The following is a 22735-nucleotide window of genomic DNA, read 5'->3' as shown; positions in this document are numbered from 1 at the left end:
ATTCTAGAGTGCTACAGTACAAGCCGTATTCGAGGGAAAGAGCCATTCCAGCAGTGAGTCCAGCTTTCGTTCCCGCAGCACTGGGCCAGTCACAGTTCACTCCAGGTGCAGTACGAACGGCGGGGCCCTCTCACCTGCAAGCCCATCGGTGCGCCACACTGTGCCTCACGGGCACCTTAAGGGAAGCTTCCCTGTTCTTCATCCCCTCCCCATCTGTCTCCTCTTCCGTTTGTCTTGTATCTCCGGACAAGTCTGTGTGGATAAGACCCTAGTTTAAGGTTAGGCGTTGAGGTCATCTTTGTCTAGCTTATAAGTGTGCTGTCGGGTTCCTTTCTTGTCTTGTCTTCCCTATTTGTGTTGCTGTCGCCATCATTGTAACCATTATTAAATCCCCATAATTTTATGCTATTGTTGCTGTGCTTCTTTGAACATGCAGATCCACCCTATGGTGTAACTAATTTTCATGAGACTGAACACGTGCCAAGTTTTGGCACACAGACCTGATTAATTAATTATTAACTCCACACAGTGTATTTGCCATGCGTGTGTCAAACTCCTCCGCTCGGGCATCTGAGAAGTTTATCTCTGAAAGCCTTGGTTACCCGTTCGGGAGAGATGGCTCCGTGACAATAATTTCTTTCTACAGGGGCTGTTCTGTTCGAAATAAAGCAGCAAAGTACATGCCCATCCCAGATTCTTTAATTCAGGAATGTGGTATACAATCCATCCATCCATCTATCAAAACATAATTCTCCAAGAACGAAGCATTGGTGTTTTAGGAGGCAGTTACTTGGCAGAGAATGCAGTGGGTTGTTTGCATTTCTCCTGTGAAGCATTAGTGAAGGAAACAATTTGGAATTTGTCTAAAGTAATTGGCACACAATCGTCTACTCTTGAAAATTATCATTCCATCTACAATATCCACCATCTTGGTACTAGCAGATGACATGTGGCAGAATACACAAGGAAATGTTGATTTTGTTTTTTTTCTGGTGGGTTTGAGGGGGTAGGGAGAGAAGGGGAGGTTATTGGAAATAAGATGTTGAGTAAAAGACATGGAAAGACTCATTTAGTGACCAACATCAAGTAATAAATAATACTACACTATAAAGATTTACGAAAGGCAAAATGGGAGGAAATGAGAGAGCCTCAACAAAATTATTACGATGTCTCCTGTTAATGACATTACACTTCATGGATGGAAGGGCAAAGCTGATGACATCTATACAAGCTAAGTTAGAACAATGGCATTATATAAATATAGCGAGTATAAACATTATTAACATGAAGTATTGGTTGACTAAAATAGCAATCCATTGAAAGTTTATAGAGCATTATGAATCAGGAAGAAAATTGCAGGTTTCATTGTTGATTTACGAGGACATGAATAGGGTCTTGACGTCAAGGCTGTTTAAAGCAGAGACAAGCAAGTGTTATCACAGGAAAATGCATTTCTACTTAAGAACCAACAAGGCTTAACACACAAAGTGTAAAAATAAAATAAATAAATAATAAAAAAAACACTTCTGAACCCTTGTACAGAGAGATAGGGTGGATGAGACTTGAGCAAGTCGGCCTTAAAATGTTGTGATAGGTAAAATGTGAATAATAAACATGACAAATTTGAAGCACTAGTACTGCCTACTCACTCCGAGAGTGAAATATGGTGCCATTGAAACACTTTTTACTCTGCCATGTCTGTTGTTGTTTCCCCATCCAAATTACCCCCTCTCCTCTGGCAGAGGTCAGTGATTAAAACCACTTGCACGAGTGAAAATTGCAAGTCACCTGCTCACCCTCGCTGGGAGGAGGGAAGAAGGGGAGTTGTTTCCTGTGATGATGTAACCATAGGTATCCCGAGTATGTCTGCAAAATTTGGAGGAGCTCTGCTAAGCCGTATTCATATATATATATATATATATATATATATATATATATATATATATATATATATATATATATATATATATATATATATATATATATATGTGCAGAGAATTGCCAAATTTAAATCTGATGGAAAGCAATTACACAAGCACAGCCAGTCAAACCAATGACGAGTAAAAACTAGAAAGCATCTGAAAATGCAACGCCTGTCTGCATCCACTTTGTATACGGACTTCTTCATCTTCTGTGTACTAAACATGACACAAGCTAAAAACTAGAAGGGCAGTCGGTCGAGTGCATACCTCTGCCACGCAATTCCTGATCCACGAGAACATATATCGGGCCCAATACATTTTTGAAATATCATGCTATATATCGTTTTTGGCCCAATCTCTCAATGGTGAAGAATCACTTCAAAGATTAAATAATTATTATATCCAGATCCGGATTTGGATTCGAATCTTCACCAAAATCGAACCAATTCGTCCTTACTACACACCCAACGTGTCCACAAAGTTTCGTCCGAATCCATCGCCAACTTTTTGAGATATCGAGCTATATGAGGTGTGTTCAAAAAGTATCCAACCTTAATTTTTCGTGCATAAACAAATGAAGCTAGGGAGGCGTGGTTTGGTGCATGAATGTAGGCGATCCTAATCCGTATGCGTGAATATTTTCCCGCCTGCAGAAGCTGTCAGTCGCCGACAGACCGCCGATGAGTGAGGAAGTGTAAGTGAGCGCCGTCGGATTTTCGTTTTTGACAAAATGACGGAAAAACTTGAACAACGCTACTGCATCAAATTTTGTGTAAAGCTTGGCGATTCCCAAGTGGAAACGATCCGCGAGATTCAACAGGCCTTCGGGAATGAAGCAATGGGCACCACACAGATAAAAGAGTGGTACAACCGCTTCAAAGATGGTCGCACATCAGTGGAAAGTGAAGCACGTTCTGGTAGGCCCTCAACATCCCGAAATGAGATAGTCATTGACCAAGTGAGGACCCTGCTGATGCAGGATCGTCGAATCACGATCAGAGAACTTGCAGACGAGGCGGGCGTCAGCATTGGATCCGTTCATTCCATTGTGACTGAGGATTTGGGCTGAAGGAGAATCTCAGCGAAGTTTGTGCCAAAGCTGCTAACGATCGAGCAGAAGCAACTCCGTTTGGAGATCGCACAGGACATGCTGGAGACTGTGAACAGCGACCCCAACTTCTTCAACACAGTGATCACTGGCGATGAGACCACAGTTATCCGTCATTTTGTCAAAAAGGAAAATCTGACGGCGCTCACTTACACTTCCTCACTCATCGGCGGTCTGTCGGCGACTGACAGCTTCTGCAGGCGGGAAAATATTCACGCATACGGATTAGGATCGCCTACATACATGCACCAAACCACGCCTCCCGAGCTTCATTTGTTTACGCACGAAAAATTAAGGTTGGATACTTTTTGAACACACCTCATATATCGATTCAGCCCCATCTCTCAATGGTAAAGAATCACTTGAAAAAATAAAAATTGTCGTATCCGGATTCAGATCTTCATCAAAATCGAACCAAGTCGTCCTTGTCACACACCCAACCTGTCCACCAAATTTCATCCAAATCCATTCACAAGTTGAGATATCCTGCTCACAGAAAGACAGACAGACAGGTGTGAAAGCATAAAATCCGTCCACCTCCGGCGGCGGAGGTAATAAATCAACATGAGGAGCCGAGAACAGTTATAGAATCAGGGGCACATAATAATCCTCAAATACCAGTCCCACAAACACAAGTAGCTCACAAAGACGGAGATGCGAGCCTTGGAAATGCCCTCACTTGCCTCAAGTCCAACTGGTGAGATCTTGAGATACTCGCTCACGTCATTGCTGTTCAACATGGCATTCACGACACTTAAGTCCACCTTCTCATATGTGAGCTGCCGCCCAGGTTTCAAAACTGGTGAGTAAAACATGGGACAAAGTTTCAGATTAGTATTTGCTTATGGGGGGGGGGAACCATCAAAGTTTTATCAGAGAGCATGGGGAATGTGTTTGCATATTCTTGTTTGATTAATATGAGGCGACCCTGAAATGAGAACAAAATTTGAATAGCATTTCAACTGAAATCTAAATGTACCTTGAGAGATTCACAAGGGGCTGTTGTTGATAAATTGGGTCAAAATGTATGTAATAAGCACACATGAGTGGGGAATTAACTCACCCATAATGACTATCTTTATTCCAGATATTCTAAGTACCAAATACCAAATTCTGCTCTTCCAAATAGCATTGCGATGATTGTTTAGGGTGGCCCTCATATTGACAAGGTCTGTTTGAGTAGTAGCAACTGCAGTCTAGAGTCGTTGAAAGAGGTATGTCACTTTGATATTCCAGTGGAAAGAGACAGGTAGGTTCATTTGACGATTCATCTGGAGTGACAGGTTGAGCATGAGATGTGCTGGAATTAAAGGTGGTGTTCCATTTATCACACCAGCATCTAATCAATTCCAGATAAGAGAGCAATTCAGCTACTGTCTGCCTGTCAGTCGGTCGGATGGTGTACTGTGCAATACACTGTCAAGTTGTCTAAAGATAAGACTACAGAGTTCCCTCCCCCCCCCCCCCCCCGAGTATGGTATTAGAGGTTGTTTATTTATATGAGCAACAAGACTGGGCTCAAGACACTACATTGGGACACTTCAGCCTCCACTAAGAGAGAGGAGAGGAGAGGAGAGCATCCCAACACATTGATTGTATAAATGGAGAAAATGAAAAAAAAAAACAGGAATAAAGGCAGCCATGTATGCCACCAGCTTTGAGCTGGGCAAGCAAAGCAACAGCCAGATTGTGGTGTGGAATGCCCAAGATACGTCCTGGAGACCATTCTGATATCTTGATTCAGAACAGGTTGAACAAACTATCGGCAAAAGTGTGACCTTTTATACATTACAGGTTCCAAAGGTGAAGTTGGCGCACGTGGCCCACGACAGCATTCATGTGCACTTTGGTTTGGTAAATCATAGATTCATAGATTTGGATTTAGATAGTGTATCAGTTCCATCAGTATTTGATTGCTATCTGGCATGCCTGAGCTAAAGTCTCAAATGGTACTTTAAAAAAAAAAAATTTTGGAGGTGTTTGATCAATAAGAGGCAGCTCGATGAAATTCCACATTATGAAGCCTGGGACAACTTTATGATTGCATCAGCAGGGGAGAGGTGAGGGATATTTATTCATACTTTTCTCTTCCACTTGTGTTTGCCATTGTTGCTAAAATATAAAAAACAAAACGATTGGCAGGTTTTAAAAAAAAAATATTCCAACTTCAGAATATTTTTAGCAAAAGGATCAAAATTACAACTAAAATTTGTGTTTAGCAAGAAGTTGGTCGACAATTAGAACATCTCGTCAAAGTTCAAAAATGTATTCTTCAAGTGTTCGAACACCGATTCGTACAAATATCAACCAAGGTAAGATCGACCTGGGCATAGTAGACGAACGTGCAGTTAAAATCAACCCAACGCTGAAACAGTTAAGTATGATGGGTGGTCAAGTGGGGGAGGGAGGAGGGAGGTTAATAGCCCGACACTGTGAAATAATTTGATTCTATTTTTGACAAAAATGATATTAAAATTAATAACATGTGCTTGTCTTTAATCAAAGGACTAAAGCGAAGCATCCGTGAGTGATATTTCCCGGTGCTATGCCCTGGGATTGTTGGTGTTACCTCTGTCACCAAAAGTGGATGCAGTTTATGTTTTCATCCATTTGTTACTTAGTGGAAAAAAAAAATTCCTGCCAAATATGTTGGTCTGTCACGATTATATTATCTGTTTGTCACACTATATTTAGCCAAAGTTTTCAAGCAATCGGTTTGAAATTTTTTGTGAATGTAGGTGACCGGCCACAGACAGCAACGCTAAATTTTGGTGAAAATCTGAATCCGGATCCAGATCTGAGAATTTTTAGTGATTCTTCACCATCGAGAGATAGGGCCAAAAATGATATACAGCACAATATCTCAAAAGGTTATGGATGAATTCACACGAAACCTGGTGGATAGGTTGAGTGCGTGACAAGGACGAAATGATTCAATTTTAGTGAAGATCCAAATCCGGATACAAACATTATTGAATTTTTAAGTGATTCTTCACCATTGAGAGATGGGGTTAAAACGATATCGCATGATATCTCAAAAAGTTGTGGATGGATTTGAATGAAACGTTGTGGACAGGTTGGGTGTGCGTCAAGGATGAACTGATTTAATTTTGGTGAATATCCGAATCCAGATGTGAGAATTTTTTGAGTGATTCTTCACCATTGAGGGATGGGGCCAAAATCTATGTAGAGCATGATGACTCAAAAAGTTGTGGAAGAGTTATGACAAAACGAGGTGGATGAGTTTGTTAGGTGACAAGAACAAGCCGATTCTATTTTGGTTAAGGTCCAGATTCAGATCTGACCCATCAGTGGGATACAAAATGTAAAATGTTCAGCCTGGCGGAGGTATGCGGCTCCACTGAGTGCCGTTCCTTTTCACCACGAGTTACTATGAGTGATTTTTCATCCATCTGTCTGTCTGTGAGCAGGATCTCTCAAAAAATTAAGGACCGATTCAGAGTAAACTTGGTGGACAGGTATGAGTGTGTGACAAGGACAAATGAATTTGATGTTGGTGTTGATCCGGATCTTGATCGGGAAATGAGAATTTTTTTTTTATTTTCAAAGTGATTCTTCACCATTGAGAGATGGGGCGACGAGGATATATAGCACGATATTTCAAATAGTTGTGGATGGATGACAAAACTTGGTGGATGAGTTGTGTAGGTGACAAAAACAAGGTGATTAGATTTCGGTTCAGGTGCGGATAAAGATCCGGTCTTTCAGTGGGATACAAAACAAACTGTTCATCCTGGCGGATGTATGCGTGCTAAAGAGTCTTGATGTTTGATCTTTTCTCCACCTGTAAATGCATGCACACTGCTTTTTGTGCCCCATTACAGGCATTGCCATCTGCCAAAGGATTGATTTGCAAAGATAGTTGGGAAATAGTTAATCAAATGCGGTGTGTGTGTGTGTGTGTGTTTTTTTTTAAAGCCTAATCATTGCTAGTGTAGATATTTATCCCTGGGCAAAGGCAGTACTGCACGAGTCAGTGTAAAATTTGCATGAACACAATTCAGAACAAACCAAATGTAAATGCTGAAAATGAGTGAAGTGGCAGGATATAGCAGGACATTACAGGATTGATTTCTAAGATCAGCTGATCTTACATTTATGTATCCAAGGCACAAACATCCAAAACAGTTCAACTTCAAACCACACCTGGTCACATGCACAAAAACACACAAAAGTGCAGCCTGCAGATATTTGCCAATGAGGCGATAATAATGTACAGGAAGTTAGTGGACAAAAAAAAATGGAAACACCTGGGTAAATCAGGGAAACCGAGCAATGGCTGCACAGGACTGGTTGCCTATAATTATGGCTAACATGACTGCAAGAGGAAACCCCCCCCCCTCCCCAATGTCCTCATTCACAAAGTACTGGCGAAGAGAAGGATGGGAGTCGCTCCTTTCGAGGAGTCATCCATGTATGACCATGCATTTTTGCCCTTCAGGGTTGGGATGTATGTGTTTGTTGTGACCACGTACTTCAGCCTTCGGGTTGAAGTGCATGTGCAGCTAAAGATGTTTTTAGCCTTTTTATTGCAAAAAGGGTCTTTCACCATAAGAGTGTGGTCACCCAATGGTGTGATGAACATGGCACTGATGTCACCATATGCCATGGCCTTCTCAGTCACCAGATCTGAACACAATCAAGCATTTATGGGATATTCTGGAACGCCGCCTGAGACAGCGTTTTCCATCTCCATCAAACAGGTGTGAGTTGATTGACCTCGTGGAAGAATGGTGCCGCATCCCTCCTGAAGAATTCCAGACGCTGGTGGACTCTTTGCCGTGGCACAAACAGGCCGTTCTGGCCGCATGTGGTGGTGGCCCAAAGCCCTATTAAGTAACTTTATATTGGTGTTTCCAGTTTTTTTGTCCACTACCTTGTAGCCTGTAGGTTAAAGTGGGAAAACTTACACAAGTTGTCCAAACACCACTGGGCACAGAAGCCCACTTGTCGTTTGAGGAAATCACCATGGCTTGCCCATGATTCAAGAAGCTTGAGTTGGTCACAAATTCGTGATCGACTGATGGTGAGCTTGTTTTCACCTTTGCAAACAAAAAGTCACATACAACAAATTAAATTATTTAATATCATCATTCACCATGTCAATAATAATAACTTTTTATATTGGTACCAAATATAGTTTTTTTTTAATGTCACGGCAACACCAGCTTAAATTAAAAAAAAGAGAAGAACAAGCAAGATTCATTAGCAAGATGAAACTCACAGGCTGTGAAAATATTTTCACTGATGGAATATTTTCAGAGTAAAGATGGTCTACTCAAATGCTTCAGCAGAACAAAATGAAATGGCAATTCATTTCATATTCAATCAAACCTTTTCACTGAAAGAACTTTATTCAGCTCTTTGAGCAAGTATCATCGGTGAAGTCTCGGCTTCCCATTTTATGCAAAACATAGTGATGTCATGGCTCATGGAATTGCTGAAAGATAGCTGAGGGGCATACAAACTGACAGTGGAAAGGGCAAGGCTGTTTTAGGTTGTCATGTTAGTTGCTTAAGCTTCAGTAGCATATGAACACCAAGCTCATGATGCTACAGGATCAGATTCAAAATCCCATTTTGTGTTGGATTGCTCTTTGTCTCCCAATTTCCTCATAATTAGCATAAAAAGACAACAATGCCTCCCAATATTCTTGCACTAGATGTACAAAGTCTTTGGTGACCTTTCATGACACTTACCAAATAACCAATTTTAATTAAAGCCATCTGTATCATCTCTTATTACTAAACGGAGAAGCGTCTGTCCTTGTGAGTGTCCACAATGCTATATTCTAAAGGGTCCCTGCTGTTGTAAAATAATTAAAATAGTAATGTTGGAAAGCTAATAATCGATTTACTTGGTTGGGAAGCTAATAAATCAATGTACTTGGTTGGAAAGATAATAATCTATTTACTAGCTTGGAAAGCGAATAATCGATAAACTTGCTTGCTACTGGACATCCTTCATAATGCAAAGTTCTTCCTTGGCATACCTGAGCTCATATCCACCTACAAGGGCTTCATCTGCAGCTCGATGGAGTACTGCTGTCCCCTCTGGGCTGGCTCCCCTGGCTCACATCTTTCTCAGCTTGACCCCATGGAAATCAAGGATTCCAATATCATTGGAATCTCTTGCGATGAAGCTGAGTCTATGGGCCTATCACTTCGCCATCGCAGACAGGTCGGTGGTCTCACTGTCTTCTTCTGCCTCATAACTGGTCTTTCACCTTCTGCCCTCTCCATGTTCCCCCCCCCCCCCAGGTATCTGCAGGATACACGTGGTCCACCAGCAACCCCCTCCTAAAGAAACTGGCTAAAACCAGAACTACTGCTCACCTCCACTCATTTATTCCCCCCCCCCACCCCTACCTGTGGAGCCAACTTCCACATCCTCTTCAATCTCATCCTTCCCTCCAGGTCTTCAAGACAGCTGTTCATCACCATCGCAAGTCATCGCCCATTCAAAATCATGATCTTTTCTACACCTGATAAACCACCCCCACCCATCCTAAAATTTTGCTTGTGTGCCCATCTTGTCTACCTCTTGAGTTCTCCCCTACCCCTCATCGTTACCTGCATCCCTTGTTTGTCCGTCTCTGTCTACTTTCTCCCTACGCCCTGCTGTTGGTGATTCCCCTTTCTCCTGCTGTTCCCTTTGTTATGTTGTGTCCTGATCTGTTCTGTGTCCTAGGTCTTCCACAAGCTTGGACCATGAAAAGGAAAACAAAAAAGAAGATAATCGATTGACTTGCTTCGAAAGATAAGAATCAATTTACTTGGACTAAAAATTGTCTATTAAATCTTAAAGATGCCCGTTTTAAAATCCCGTCTTTCTGGAGAAAAAAAGCAGGACCTGGAGCTTTAATGTCATCGTTCCAACGGTACGACAGCAGAAACCCTTTAGAATAAACTGTGACGGACATGAAAGGAATACACAAAAATATACATGGTAATAATTCTCGATGCAATAGAAAAAATATATAAAAGGTACATGGAAGGAGCACACAAACAACAGCAACAACCACAGCCAAGACAACAACGATTGCGGGTTATACAATATCCTTTTTCCCCGTTTTACAACCTCAATGAGGCACATAGATTGATATGCAATATGTTTGTGAAGTACAACATGCTGTCTTTTGTTGAAACCTATCAGCGAAGTGACAGGTAGACATGGCTAGTACAGTAACAATAACAACTATAGGGGGAGCACTCGGTAGAGTGCAAAACCTCCGCCGCCAATAGAGATGCCAACTTTTGGAAATCAGAATTAGGGAGGATTTGCAACCGACACCAAATAATGTGCGCGAAGCGCACATCTCGAGCGCGGAGCGCTCGACCCTCGCGGCGGGGTCCAGGGCCCGCCTTAGGGCCCTGGAAGCTCTGGGGTTCTAGATGCTCTCTAATGCCCTCTGAGCCCTATTTTGGAGCATTTAACATGTTAAGAATTCCCACTTTTTGAACAAAAAAAGGGGAAAATTGTGCACTTTTTAATGTTACATGTATGTTAATATTAGTAAGTTAGGGGACAATCAAAGATTAACAAAAAGCACAAAAGAAGCAATATTTTTCTTACCTTACTGGCTGGTACTACTGCTGCTTGCTTTTTCCATGGCAGCTTTGCTGAGTGACAGCTGTGTGGCTCTTTTAGCCCTTCTGATTATGTCTTTGCTGTATTCTCTCTGGTAGCAAGGGGTGCTATGAGCTAGTTTTTCAATTAAGAGAGCTTCCAGGGTTTTGACACTCAAATTGGGACGAAATTCAGTATGATTCTTCCGTACAAGACTGAGTGCCCGCTCACATGATGCGTTCGAATGAGGAATGACCAAGATTCCCTTCATCACTTTGCTCAAATTAGGATACTTCTTGGCACCAGTGCAGGGATCTGTGAGCTGTGAAATCCGATGCCACTGCTCATCCACTCTCACTGTCTCAGTAGCAATTGTAGCTATGGAGGCGTCTGCCTGGTAGTGAGCGAATTCACTCTCAAGACTGTCTATGTCACTATCACCGCCACTGAACAGACAGGGGAATTTCTTGATGAAAAACTCCACACAGTCAAACCCCACTTCTTGGTGTAGCTTAACATCCAGCACCTGAGCATGCTTGGCTAATTCATCATCTCGCGGCCAGGTTTTGAAGATGTAATTGCAGGCTTTCACATAATATGAGCGAACTGCACTGAAGAAACCTTGGATGTCTGACTCACTCAGAGTGAAGGTGGATTTCTTGAGACTCCTTTGTTCCCTTATATACAGTTTGGCATCGTTCCCAATCATGAGGTCCTCATCATTCTTCTGATGATTTCTGTCAGAGAAGGGTACATTTACCAGAGCAACCGATGACACCGATGGTTTCAAAAACCGTACGAAGATATCTTTCAGAAGACCATTCAATTCTCCGTGCAGGAGATGAATACAGGGTTCGTCTCTTTGGAGCAGAAGATTCCCCTTCTCAAAAAGCTTGTTAGCATATCGAAGGAAGAAACAATAGAGTTTTGTTTGTGGAGACAAGAACATCCTGTTGACACGTTTTTCTCTAGATTCCTGCACAGTGTTTGATGAAGATGCGCTTTTAGTTGTAGAACTCGTAGTACACTTAGCCGCAGGGTGATCACACTTGCGTTTACTGCCAGCAGAAGAGGTCAGACTCGTAGTACCAGATCCAATTTTACGTTTGAGGAGAGAGCTTGAGGTAGGTGCAGCCAAGGAAGAAGACCTCTGATTCGAAGGTTTTGCTGAGCTTCTATCAAGTGATTTGGCAAAAGCAGAACTTAACTTGGGTCCTTCTTTGCCTGTAGATGGGACTATCACAGTCTTTCTCGACTCTGAAGGGATCTGCTTTGTAGATGAACGTGATGAAGGGCCGGTGATGCTACCTGCTCTCAGCATTGGTTTTGGTGCTGTCCCTGCTGTCTTCTTCGCAGCAGATACTGCAGTGGTAGTGGTGAATGCTGCTCCACTCGTGCTTGATCCTGCAGTGCCAGTACTGGCAGTAGATACAGTGCCGTCCTTCTTGCTCGTTGTTAGAGTCTTGGCTACAGTTGGTTGCATTTTTCTTCGTACTTCTTCTTTGAAGAAGAGGCGAAGTGGCTCCCACTGTTCAATCAGCCTGTCTAGGCACTGACCAAGGGACAGCCACCTTGTTGCGACATGCTTCAGAATCTTGTGTGTCGGGGCATCACAGAGTTCTTGCAGTGCTTTCACTCCTTTGACGCGTTTACTATTTTTGTCCAAGTAGTAGTAAATATCGATGAGAAAGTCATCTAATTCAATGGGTAAGGCCTGAGCCGCCTTCTTGGCCGTATTGTGCATCATATGGCAAGGGCATCCCATGATGTAGCACTCTGGATTTTGTTTGTGGATATAAGCAGCGACTCCTTTGTGCTTGCCCACCATGACAGAGGCATTATCAGCACAAAAGGAAACACAATTTCCCCACGGAATTTTCCTGTCACTGAACTCATGATCAAGCAGTTTGAAAATGTTTTCTCCAGTGGAATCTTGTTTGCACGCAGGCAAACTTAGCAAACCTTGCTTCACAATCCCAGCACTGTTGTCATAGTACGAAATCAGGACAGGATATAGCTGGGCCTCACCACTGTCATTGCTACCATCTGTAGCTAGGCTAAATGGAGCTAGTCGAGCAATATCGGCAATAGATGAAGCAGTAACATTTGACAACTCACCAATTATTGCTGAAGTTTTTGTTCTTGCACATCCATACTTTGAAGCAACTTTTGAATCTGGAAATATCTTTTGAAATAGAGGTCCAGCATGATCTGAGACTGATATGGGCAAGTTATGTTCCACAATAAATCCACTAAAGAGAAGTTCCGCTCGGGTAACATCCTCTTCCACGCTTGTCCCTTGTTTGGTGAAATAATTCAGAAGTGTACCGGTACTCGTGCTCGAAGATCTCTCCTTTGCAATGTCTGTGTGCCGTTTGCTTCCAACGTGCTTCCGAATATCATCGCGACCTCCGTGCTCAACTGAAATATCAACGCTGCATACTGTACAATACGCATGATGAATTCCTCTTTCAGACTTTCAAATACACGGGTATTGGAGACTGTATTCGGTCTTGTACTTCTGAGACCATTTCTTGGTCTTCGTAAGCTTCTTTTCTGCCATTTCGTAATCAACATCGAGGGGCTTGAAGCATCGGTAACTTCGAAGTCGATGTTCCACAGCTGCAGCGCGACTCGTAGAACTCTAGCGGCTGTTAAATACCGCACGGTGGTCGCGACCGCCGGGCTGGTACGGGACCCAGCTGCATGCAGTGAGCGTATCGCATGCATATACACTGTGCATACATACCGCATGCACTGTATTGCACACATACCGCATGCACTAAATCTCAGTGCATGATCGCATAAGCGAGATCCAGACCCAATGTTTCGCTGCTCCTCATTTGAATTTGCAATTTTTTACGTACAATTTGGTAGCAGCGAACGTTATGGAGTTACCACATGCTATACGTAGCAGACGATGCTTTTCATTCAATTCTCATACTAGTACATTCTGATTAGTGAACAGTGCAAAAATATCAAAATTTCGGGAGGATAAGGATAGTGATCGTAAGGGCGGGAGTTTGGGTGAATTTTCGGAAGCCTCCCGATGAAATCGGGAGGGTTGGCATTGCTGCAATACTGCTTGGTCACTCAAGTGAACCTGATATCCTATTCATTCAATTTGACGTCAACAGTGCTCACAGAGTTATAGTTTGCAACTTTCCCTTTTACTTTTAACTTTTACATACTCAATTCATTCGTCATAACTCGATTCCTTGAGACAGAAATTGATTTTACGTGGGTATATCCACCTGAAGTTCCAAAATCAGCCGCAATTATAATTTTGGCATGTTTTTTGTTGGAAATCACTTATAACATGTAGAAATGCAAAAAAAAAAAAAATCGAAATTTGGTTGAAAAAAAAATTGCTGAATTTTCGAAGTTTTTTTTCTTTTTTTTCTCTAAATTTTTAATTTTTTGGGGGTTGTAAATCACTTAAACCATGTAGAAATGCAAAAAAAAAAAATTTTTTTCAAAATGGCCAAAACGGATCACACTCTACTGAACCACGATTGAATAAACTCAACTAGATCGATGTGCATGCAGAAATGCCCAAAAAAAAAAAATCGAAATTTTTTTGAAAAAAAAGTTGCAAAATTTAGTTTTTTTTCTTTAACAATTTTTTTTTGGGGGGGGGGTTGGAAATCACTTAAAACATGTAGAAATGCAAAAATAAAAATTCAAATATTTTTTCAAAATGGCCACCATAGCGGCCATATTGAACTTTGGACCAAGTCCAAAATCTAATGGCATGATCCTTGAACCATACCTTATCCCCCCACCAAGTTTCGTGGAAATCCATCAAGGAGTTTTTCCGTAATACTGTTCACAAACAAAAAAACAAACAAAGACACAGGGGTGAAAACAATAACCTCCGTCCATCTTCGATGGCGGAGGTTAACAATTAGAAGGGCACTCGGGAGAGTCCATACCTCCAACAGGCTGATTAGTTTAAGTTTTGTATCCCACTGATAGGCCGAATCTGGATTTTGGACCTGAACTAAAATTTAATCAGCTCGTTCTTGTCACCTAACCAACTCATCCACCAAATTTCATCTGAATCCATCCACAACTTTCTGAAATATTTTGTTCACAAACGAATAAACAGACAGACAGGGGTGAAAACATAACCTCCATCCACCTTTGGTGGCAGAGGCAATAATAACAATAATAAGCACTTGTGTTACAATCATGAAAATGCTTAATTAACCTTGAATACTGGCTGAATCTCAACATCGAACAAGCATGTAAAATTCCAAGTTGGGAGTCTTGAAATAATTATTATGATTGTAAATAGAATAATCAATTATATTTGCCTTTTGTATGCATTTGACTATCAATTAATTGGAGTTCAAGGCACTTACTGGTTTGTGCAAACTTTTCCAGGGCGATGAGGGAAAATAGCATGACCGCAGGATGTGACTGGATGCTCTGGGTGGGTGAAAGTACAGTCACAAGATGAAAGGTTGATAAAAAAAAAAGATATCAAAATTAACAACTCTCCTCTCCCAAGACTACACTATTCTTTCTTACACTTCCCTCCGTTGCCAATTTATTTTAAATTCATAAAAAACATTTTTATCCCTTCAATACATTGATCGTAATACATGACCAAGAGTGGAGTTTGTACATAAATGTCACGGAGGATAATGACATTTGTTCGACACCATGCAGATTATTTTGTCATGAATTACAACGACATTAGCAAACAATAGACTTTTTGGGGCAAATCTGAACGTCTAAACCTCCAAGGCCATCATCCACAGCTCTGAGTACTGCTCACCCACTTGGACTGGCATCTCTGCCCTCACATAGTACATAATGTCCTAATGCCATGAGACCAATGCCCTCAAAATTATGGGAATCTTCCCAAGATTAAGCAGAACCTCTGCTGGGCCTGGTGCTCCCACATCACAGACAGATTGGTGACTTCTTTGTCCTCTAGTCTCCTTTTTGGTTTTGCACTCTGTCCTTTCCTTTCTCTGTCCTCCACAGAGCACATGCAGTCTGCCTGCAACCCGCTTCTGGTGAAACTTCCAAATTATAGGCCTACTGGTCAGCTCCACTTATTTATTCTTCTTTTCCCACCTGTAGAACCAACTTCCACAGTCTGTTCAATCTCATTCTTATCCCCAGGAATTAAAATGTCTGTTCACCTCATCCTCAGGTCAGCTCCCATCCATACACATAATGATTTATACTCTCATTAACCCTCCCAAAGCCAAAATCTTTCCAGGTTATTGTGTTTTCTCTGCTCTACCCCCAATCACCTTTCTGGTTTTTTTTTTTTTGTTCCATTGCAATTTCACCTTTGGTGTTTTTTGTTCCCCATAGTCTTCCATTTCCCTTCTGCCCATTACTTGTACTTGAGCTTGTAACCATCAATTTTGCTGAGGAGGGAGGGGAGCAGAGGAGGTGGGGCGGGGGGGAGGTAGTCGCAGCTGTGCTGCTTATACAATGCCCCCTGTAGGAATTGTTTTTTAGGGTGCCAGCAATAACACCTATTCTTCGTGAAGGACACCATAGGGTCTTTAACATCCACAAAGTAACACTGGCAGACAGGGCCTACAAGCTTTCCACATTGCCTATTGAAAAGGAAGACCAAGAAGGAACCCAAAGAAGTAAAGAGCGAAGATGGAGTAATCATGAGGAACCAGGATTGGATTCGGGTTTCAGCCGCTACTCCACTTCCCTCAAACCCATCCATACACAGCCAAGCGAGCCTTACAGAAAAAATTTATGCAAGAATTCACTACTCCTTAGAAAGACAGATGAAGAAAGAGAGGAAAAGATAAAAGAGAAGAAAAAGCAAGAATTAGAATGAATAAAGAGAATTGTGAATTTTTTTTTTAAAGAAATGTGAAAGGAATAAAGATGTCAGGAAGAACCCAGATAGATTTCAGCAGTCACTCCCCAAGCTCAAACGCAGCAACATGTACAAGCTACCAGAGGTCTGCATCACCCCCCAAGAGGAAATGGACCTCCCACTGTCGATACAAGTTTCTTGTTCACTGAAGGTAGGTAGTGACCTTGCAATTTTTTTTTTCACTGGCTCTATTATGCTCTTGGTCCTCATGGTATACTTTCTCACGTATGCACAACCCCTGCCCTCCAGGTCATAAGCAGTCTACAACAAATCCTGTCCTTGTTTCTCTTCCCAAGTCGAAATACAATGGTCATCTCCATTCAATAACCCGCCCTCTTGTGTCGTCTGTGGAATTGTCCTTCACGGTGTGTCATCTCAAGCCCTTCCCTCCAGAATTTCACATCCACTGTCCACTTCCACTTCATGGTCTTTCCAATTTCTACCACTGAGTTTTACTCCACCAGCTGAGACCCTGTAACCAGACTTCACTGGCTTCCTCTTCTTCCGTTGTTTGCGGCGCAAGGCTGCGGGGAAGCATCATGGGCTGAGGGCGTGCTGTGCTGCTGATGCAATTCCCTCTGTAGGTTCGGGCAGGAATTAGTAATTTGGTCATGGTGTCGGCAAAAGTTCACCAACTCTTCGCAAAGGACACCAAGGAAGCTTTAATGTCCACCAACAAATGCCAGCAGACGGGACGCCCTTCACATGGAATTACTCCTTTTGTGCTATGATGCACCTGTATGTTCTCGTACGAGTGTTTTCACTTCACCCGCATTTTGCGTCTGTTGACCCTTTGTCCCTTGTTATTCTACTCTGCTACGAGTCTCAATGCCTGTACCAGTACACAATTTCATTTTTAAGTGTTTCTAAGTTTGCCATTTACGACTCAAATCTTCATGAGCCTTGGTTTCAGAATGGGTGGTGGGGGAGGGGAGAACACTTTGTTATTTTCACTGAAACAACCCATTAAAAATATAAATAATTTTAGGTGGGGAAAAAGGTGAGGGGGGGGAGTAGGTGAGAGGTGAAGGGTGCAAGACAATATGGAATTTTTTGGAAATCTATCAGATCAAGAGGGTCACTGAAATGGCAGGAAAATGGTTTAGTAATCTTCAAATTACAGTGATATAAGCATTTAATAAATACGAGCAAATACCACCCGTCGCTTCGGTGACGGTAATACTAAAAGAGGAGGGAAAAAAAAAACAGGGGAAGAGGGAGAGAGGGGTGGGGGAGAGAGAGAGAGTGAAGAGGTGGAGGGGAAGCGAGGAGGGGTGGGGGAAAGGAAGACAGTGTTAGGTGAGAGGACACGTCCAGAGACAAACACCGTCCAGACATAACCATCATCCGGATATGTCCGGAGACAGAGACAGACAGAGACAGAGAGAGAGATGTGGTAGGAGGGTGCTGCACTGCATTGGGAGGGGGTAGAGCAAGGATGGGACAGAGAGACAGAGAGACAGAGAGAAACAGAGAGAGCGTGAGCGAATGGGTGGGGGTAAGGGAGTTAACAGAGAGAATGTTACGCTTTATGAACAAAAACACACACACTCTTTCAGGAATCGGCAGGTTGGAGTCAGTGTGATTACCAACTACAGTACTTACTGTATACAACCCAGAAACCCCGAGTAGCTTTCACCTAAAAACGACATTACATTTATATAGTTTTTTAGGGATATGTTCCAAACAATAGTCTTTATAAACAGCTGCGTGTGACGGGCACTCGCTCAGGGTGACGGAGCACGAAGCACTCGCTCAGGGTGACGGAGCACGAAGCACTCGCTCAAGGTAACGTGGCATGGCAAAAGCGTCCGCAGTGAGTGAACGATTCGCTCAGAATGATGTAACGTGGTACCGCTATCGACAATGGTGCTCGCCAAGTGGCTTATGCTGTTGCCTGCTCATCTGTGCATGTGTCACATGGTCCATCGGTTCAGGGTCTGTGCAAACGTTATAACTTTTAAAAAGTCCGTTTTTCACCAGATTTGCGTTCACTCCCTATAGAGAACCTCACAAAATCTCCAAAAATCTAGACACAGATCTGGCAGACACTATGGATAGGCAGTCCCTCTGGTGAACAGGGTGCGAGGTCTCGCAGTGAATGCATAAATCATACAGCTCAATGAAGCTGGTTAATTTTGGTGTGTTCCCAAATTTTTTATTCACTCAATATCATTCTCCAAAGTAGAAAAAGTTAAGTTTAATTCTTTGGGAATTTCACATTTTCTTGTGTATGTATGGAGAAAGAGGGAACGCAGCCTTGCTTGCTTAAAGTAAATAGGTATATTGGCTTAGTTATAAGACTCATTATTTCTTTAAATTATCAGATTTCACAGATTTCAAAACTTACTTCGTCCGGACGATATATGATCCTCAAAACTGAAATAATATTTCGATGATGTACTTTAATTTGTCCGTGAGAGTACATTGTGGAAAATCATTAAATCGCGCCAAGCTCCTAATTTGAAAACTGTAGCACTTACAAAAGCGATGTAAACAGCGATTTGTAGCTATGATGAACAGGCATTCGATAAGATGAGTGAAGAAAGTGAAAAGAAAACTTTATCGTTAAGAAATCGTTGCGGCCTGTTTCAAGTCAAGGCATGGTTGAGCAGGCCACAAAACCTGGCGGCTTCAAACCGCAGCGAGGTTACCCAGGAAACGCCTTGAGACCCCAGAGAGCGAAGTGGCCAAGGATCGCCTGATGAAGGATATAATTAAATATGGCGTTAATTATCTTCAAAATGGGTGTTTTAATTAACCCAAACACTCAATTTTCACTCTTGCACTTCCTTTAGTTTTCTTAGTATGCATGTAAAGTTTCAAGCTGCCAAGTTTTATGGTGTTGGAGTTATGGAGGAAACACACACACACACACACACACACACACACACACACACACACACACACACACACACACACACACACACACACACACACACACACACACACACACACACACACACACACACACACACACACACACACACACACACACACACAAGTTTTGAAGCCCAGTGACATGGTAGCTCATAAGGGTTTGTCCATTTTCGTTCACTCATCGAGTTCATCACCACAAATTGGTCGGTTAATAATCGAGTTAATTGTGTGGACTTAAAACATACGAGGTATGCGCTCCAACCTGAGAGATCTCTCGATCCAGGCCGCTGCAGATAAACTAGACCTCATCTGTTGAACAAAATTCTTCCTCCCACAGGATATCCCTGACCCCTTAGTGTATCTCCTCGGTTACTGTCTATACCGATGTGATATTACCATAAATGTCTCCTGCTCATCCTTTGCTGAAATTGGTTCATCTGATCATATGCTTGTGAAAGTCGCCATCTCTCTTGCTATTCTCAGAGAAGTTTCAATGCCAGCAAGTCTGGCATTTCACTCAAGCAGATTGGCAAGAACTGCAAGCAGTCATCTTTCTTCAGGACTGCTCTTCAATATCTATGCCTGGTGTTGGCTTAATGGTTTGGGTGGTGGGCTTTGGATTCAATGGTCCTGAGTTCAAATCCTGCTCAGCTGTAGAATTAATACCAGGTGGGGTTAACTCGACCTGTCATCCTTCCGAGGTCGGCAAAATGAGTGCCAATATGCTGGTATACTGTGTCGGAGTGGCGACCCGTCCAGGATTGTGCCGAATAGTCAAGGAGACTGCTTAAGCAGCACCAACGCTCTGCACAGAGTGTGGTCCCAATCTCCTCCTTCCATATCTACTGTTCTGAATGTTACCTCAGCCTGAAAATTCATCCACAGAAACCTGTTTGTTTTTTTTTTGTTTTTTTTGTGTCTGTCTGTCTGTCTGTCTGTCTGACGCACACACACACACACACACACACACACACACACACACACACACACACACACACACACACACACACACACACACACACACACACACACACACACACACACACACACACTCAACTATCCTACCCTTCTTCCAGTCCATTGTACACTGAATCCTGTGGTGAGGCAGTTGCTCCGAAACAACTTGACTTCTCTTCCTGCAAGGCAAATCCAACCGAAAGCAATCTCAATGCTTTCCAAAAAGTCTGCAACAAGTGCGTTTCCAGTCTCAGGAGAGCCAGAAGATGACAACATCTGTCCAACCTCAATAATGAACTTTCAAACTTGTCTCCCTACTCTAAAACCTGATGGCACTTTGCTAAGTCTGTCTCTGGAGTATGCTCCCCTTCCATCCCTTCCCTCCCTTCAAATGGAACCACAGCAGATCCCACTCATGAGAAGGCTGAATGGCTCAATTTTGTGTTTGCTTCTAAATCTTGTGTCCTCAACTCCTCACTCATGGTACCCATCCTTACCTGTCATACCCAACTGCTCCTGGATGCTGTCTTTTTCACCTGGGAAGATGGAGAAGTTTCTTTCAACCCTCAACTCTGACTGTGCTACTCGACCAAACGGCATCAGCTCATGTATCCGAAAAACCTGCTCTGTTGGTCTTGCACTTGCGTGAGGTCAACTTCCATCTGCTTGGAAATCCGCCAACATCACTGCACCACATAAAAAAGGTGCAGAAACTGATCTCCTTAACTACAAACCTATCAGCTTACTTCCAATCATCAGCAAAGTCCTGGATCTTTCTTGGGCAAACAACATTTAAAAGTTCGCCTCCAAAGCCAGTCGCCAATTGGGCATCCTCCGTCAAACAAAGTCATTCCTTGGCACACCTGAAGTCCTATCGACCTACAAGGCCTTCATCCACAGCTTGATACAGTAGTGCTCTCCCCTCTGGGGTGGCTCCCCTGCCTTACTACTTACTCAGCTTGATTCTGTGGAAATCAAGGCCTTCAAGATCATTGGATTCTCTCACGCTGAAGCCGAGTCTATGGGCTTATCTCTCACTATCGCAGACAGGTTGGTGGTCGATGTCGAACACAACCGCCTGGTCTTGAACCCTCTGCTCTTTCCATGCTTTGTCACCCTCCCCCACCCCCAAAGTTTCTGCAGTGCTCACACAGTCCACCAACAACCCTCTTCTGGTGAAACTACCTCAATCCAGGATCACTGCTCACCTACACTCATTTGTTCTTCTTTTTTCCCCTGGCTGTGGAATCAACTTTTGCATCCTTCTCAATCTCATTTTTCCCTCCAGGTCTTCAAGACAGCTGTTCACTACCATCTCAGACCATCCCCAATTGAAAACCATGATATTTTCTACCCTCGTTAACCCCCACCCCAATCCCTTCTCCTTCCAAATTTTCAGTTTTCTCTCCTGAGATTTCTTTTCTGCATCCATCTTGTCAAGCTCATGCATCCTCTCCTGCCCCACATTCCTACCTACACCCATTGTTTGTCTGCCTCCCCCTGTCTTGGCCTCTGTCTGCTGTTGGTGTTTCCCCCTCTCTCTACTGTTCCTTTTGGCCTGTTGCATCCTGATCTGTTCAGTCGACTTGTACAAGCTCTTCCATGAGCTAAAACTATGTATACAAAAAACAAAAAGGAAGTTAATCAACCATTTTATTATTGTCAACCTATGCTTATTGTCCCTCCACCCCTCCACCAAGGTCAGAGACGGGGGATATTAAAATGATGATCGACCATCCGTCCATGTACTTTTTTTATGCGATATGTCAAAAACCATTGACCATTTAGGTGTCCTCTTAGAAATATCTGTTTCTCGTGACATTATCTCAACCTGATTAGATCACAGCAGTGATTAGCTGAATTGTGTTGTCATGGCAACCATCTCAGCAACTTGGTTTATGTACATGATATTTCAAAAACCGTTGAAGATTTTGCTTTCATATTAAACAGATCTATTCCTCATACCACACAAAAGGTGGGGGACCTAGAGCATCAGCTCCTTGTTGTTTATGTAACAGACAAAGGCTGTTAGTTGTAATCTTTTTCATCACCGTCAACTTCCTGACCACACATTGGCCCTTTGAAATGCAATTTTGTAAAAAAACACTAAAAAACAAGACTTCATAGCACTTTAGTATTGTCCACAGAGCAAACTATCCACAAACATGGGTCAACATCCCAAATTAGGGAAATTAACATCAGCAAAAATTATTTATTGATGTTGAGCTACAATGACCTTCAGGAATATCAGTTTTGGGGTGGCTCTAACAAAATTGAGACTGTGAAGTTTGTTTCCAAGTTAAGGCGCTGTCACACCTTGACGATTTAGCCTGCATATGGCTGACGTACGCAAAATTTGGCTAAAACGCTGGCACACGTGGAATACGTTATGGGCAAGTTTGTATACGT

At 42.6% G+C, this 22735-nt stretch overlaps 1 protein-coding gene across 5 annotated transcripts in view; it reads right to left on the bottom strand.

The window, feature by feature from the left end:
* The window catches only part of RSPRY1 (ring finger and SPRY domain containing 1), a 117444-nt gene that overhangs the window by 26440 nt on the left and 68269 nt on the right, over window positions 1–22735 (bottom strand). For all 5 annotated transcript variants that reach the window (XR_015049107.1, XM_085845388.1, XM_085845386.1 and 2 more), the window contains 3 exons: window positions 14988–15054; window positions 7962–8093; window positions 3714–3829 (listed from right to left, as the gene is read on the bottom strand). Coding sequence is in view for 4 of the 5 variants with exons in the window: in XM_085845388.1 (XP_085701514.1) it covers window positions 3714–3829; window positions 7962–8093; window positions 14988–15054 (315 nt within the window). In the remaining variant the exon portion in view is untranslated. The remainder of the gene's footprint in view (window positions 1–3713; window positions 3830–7961; window positions 8094–14987; window positions 15055–22735) is intronic.

This window comes from Eptatretus burgeri, chromosome 11 (assembly GCF_056783735.1).
Source record: "Eptatretus burgeri isolate ZD-2024b chromosome 11, Ebu_testis_v1, whole genome shotgun sequence".
NCBI lineage: Eukaryota > Metazoa > Chordata > Myxini > Myxiniformes > Myxinidae > Eptatretus > Eptatretus burgeri.
Note: the sequence above shows the minus strand (reverse complement) of the source record. Positions and strands in the feature narration are given on the sequence as shown.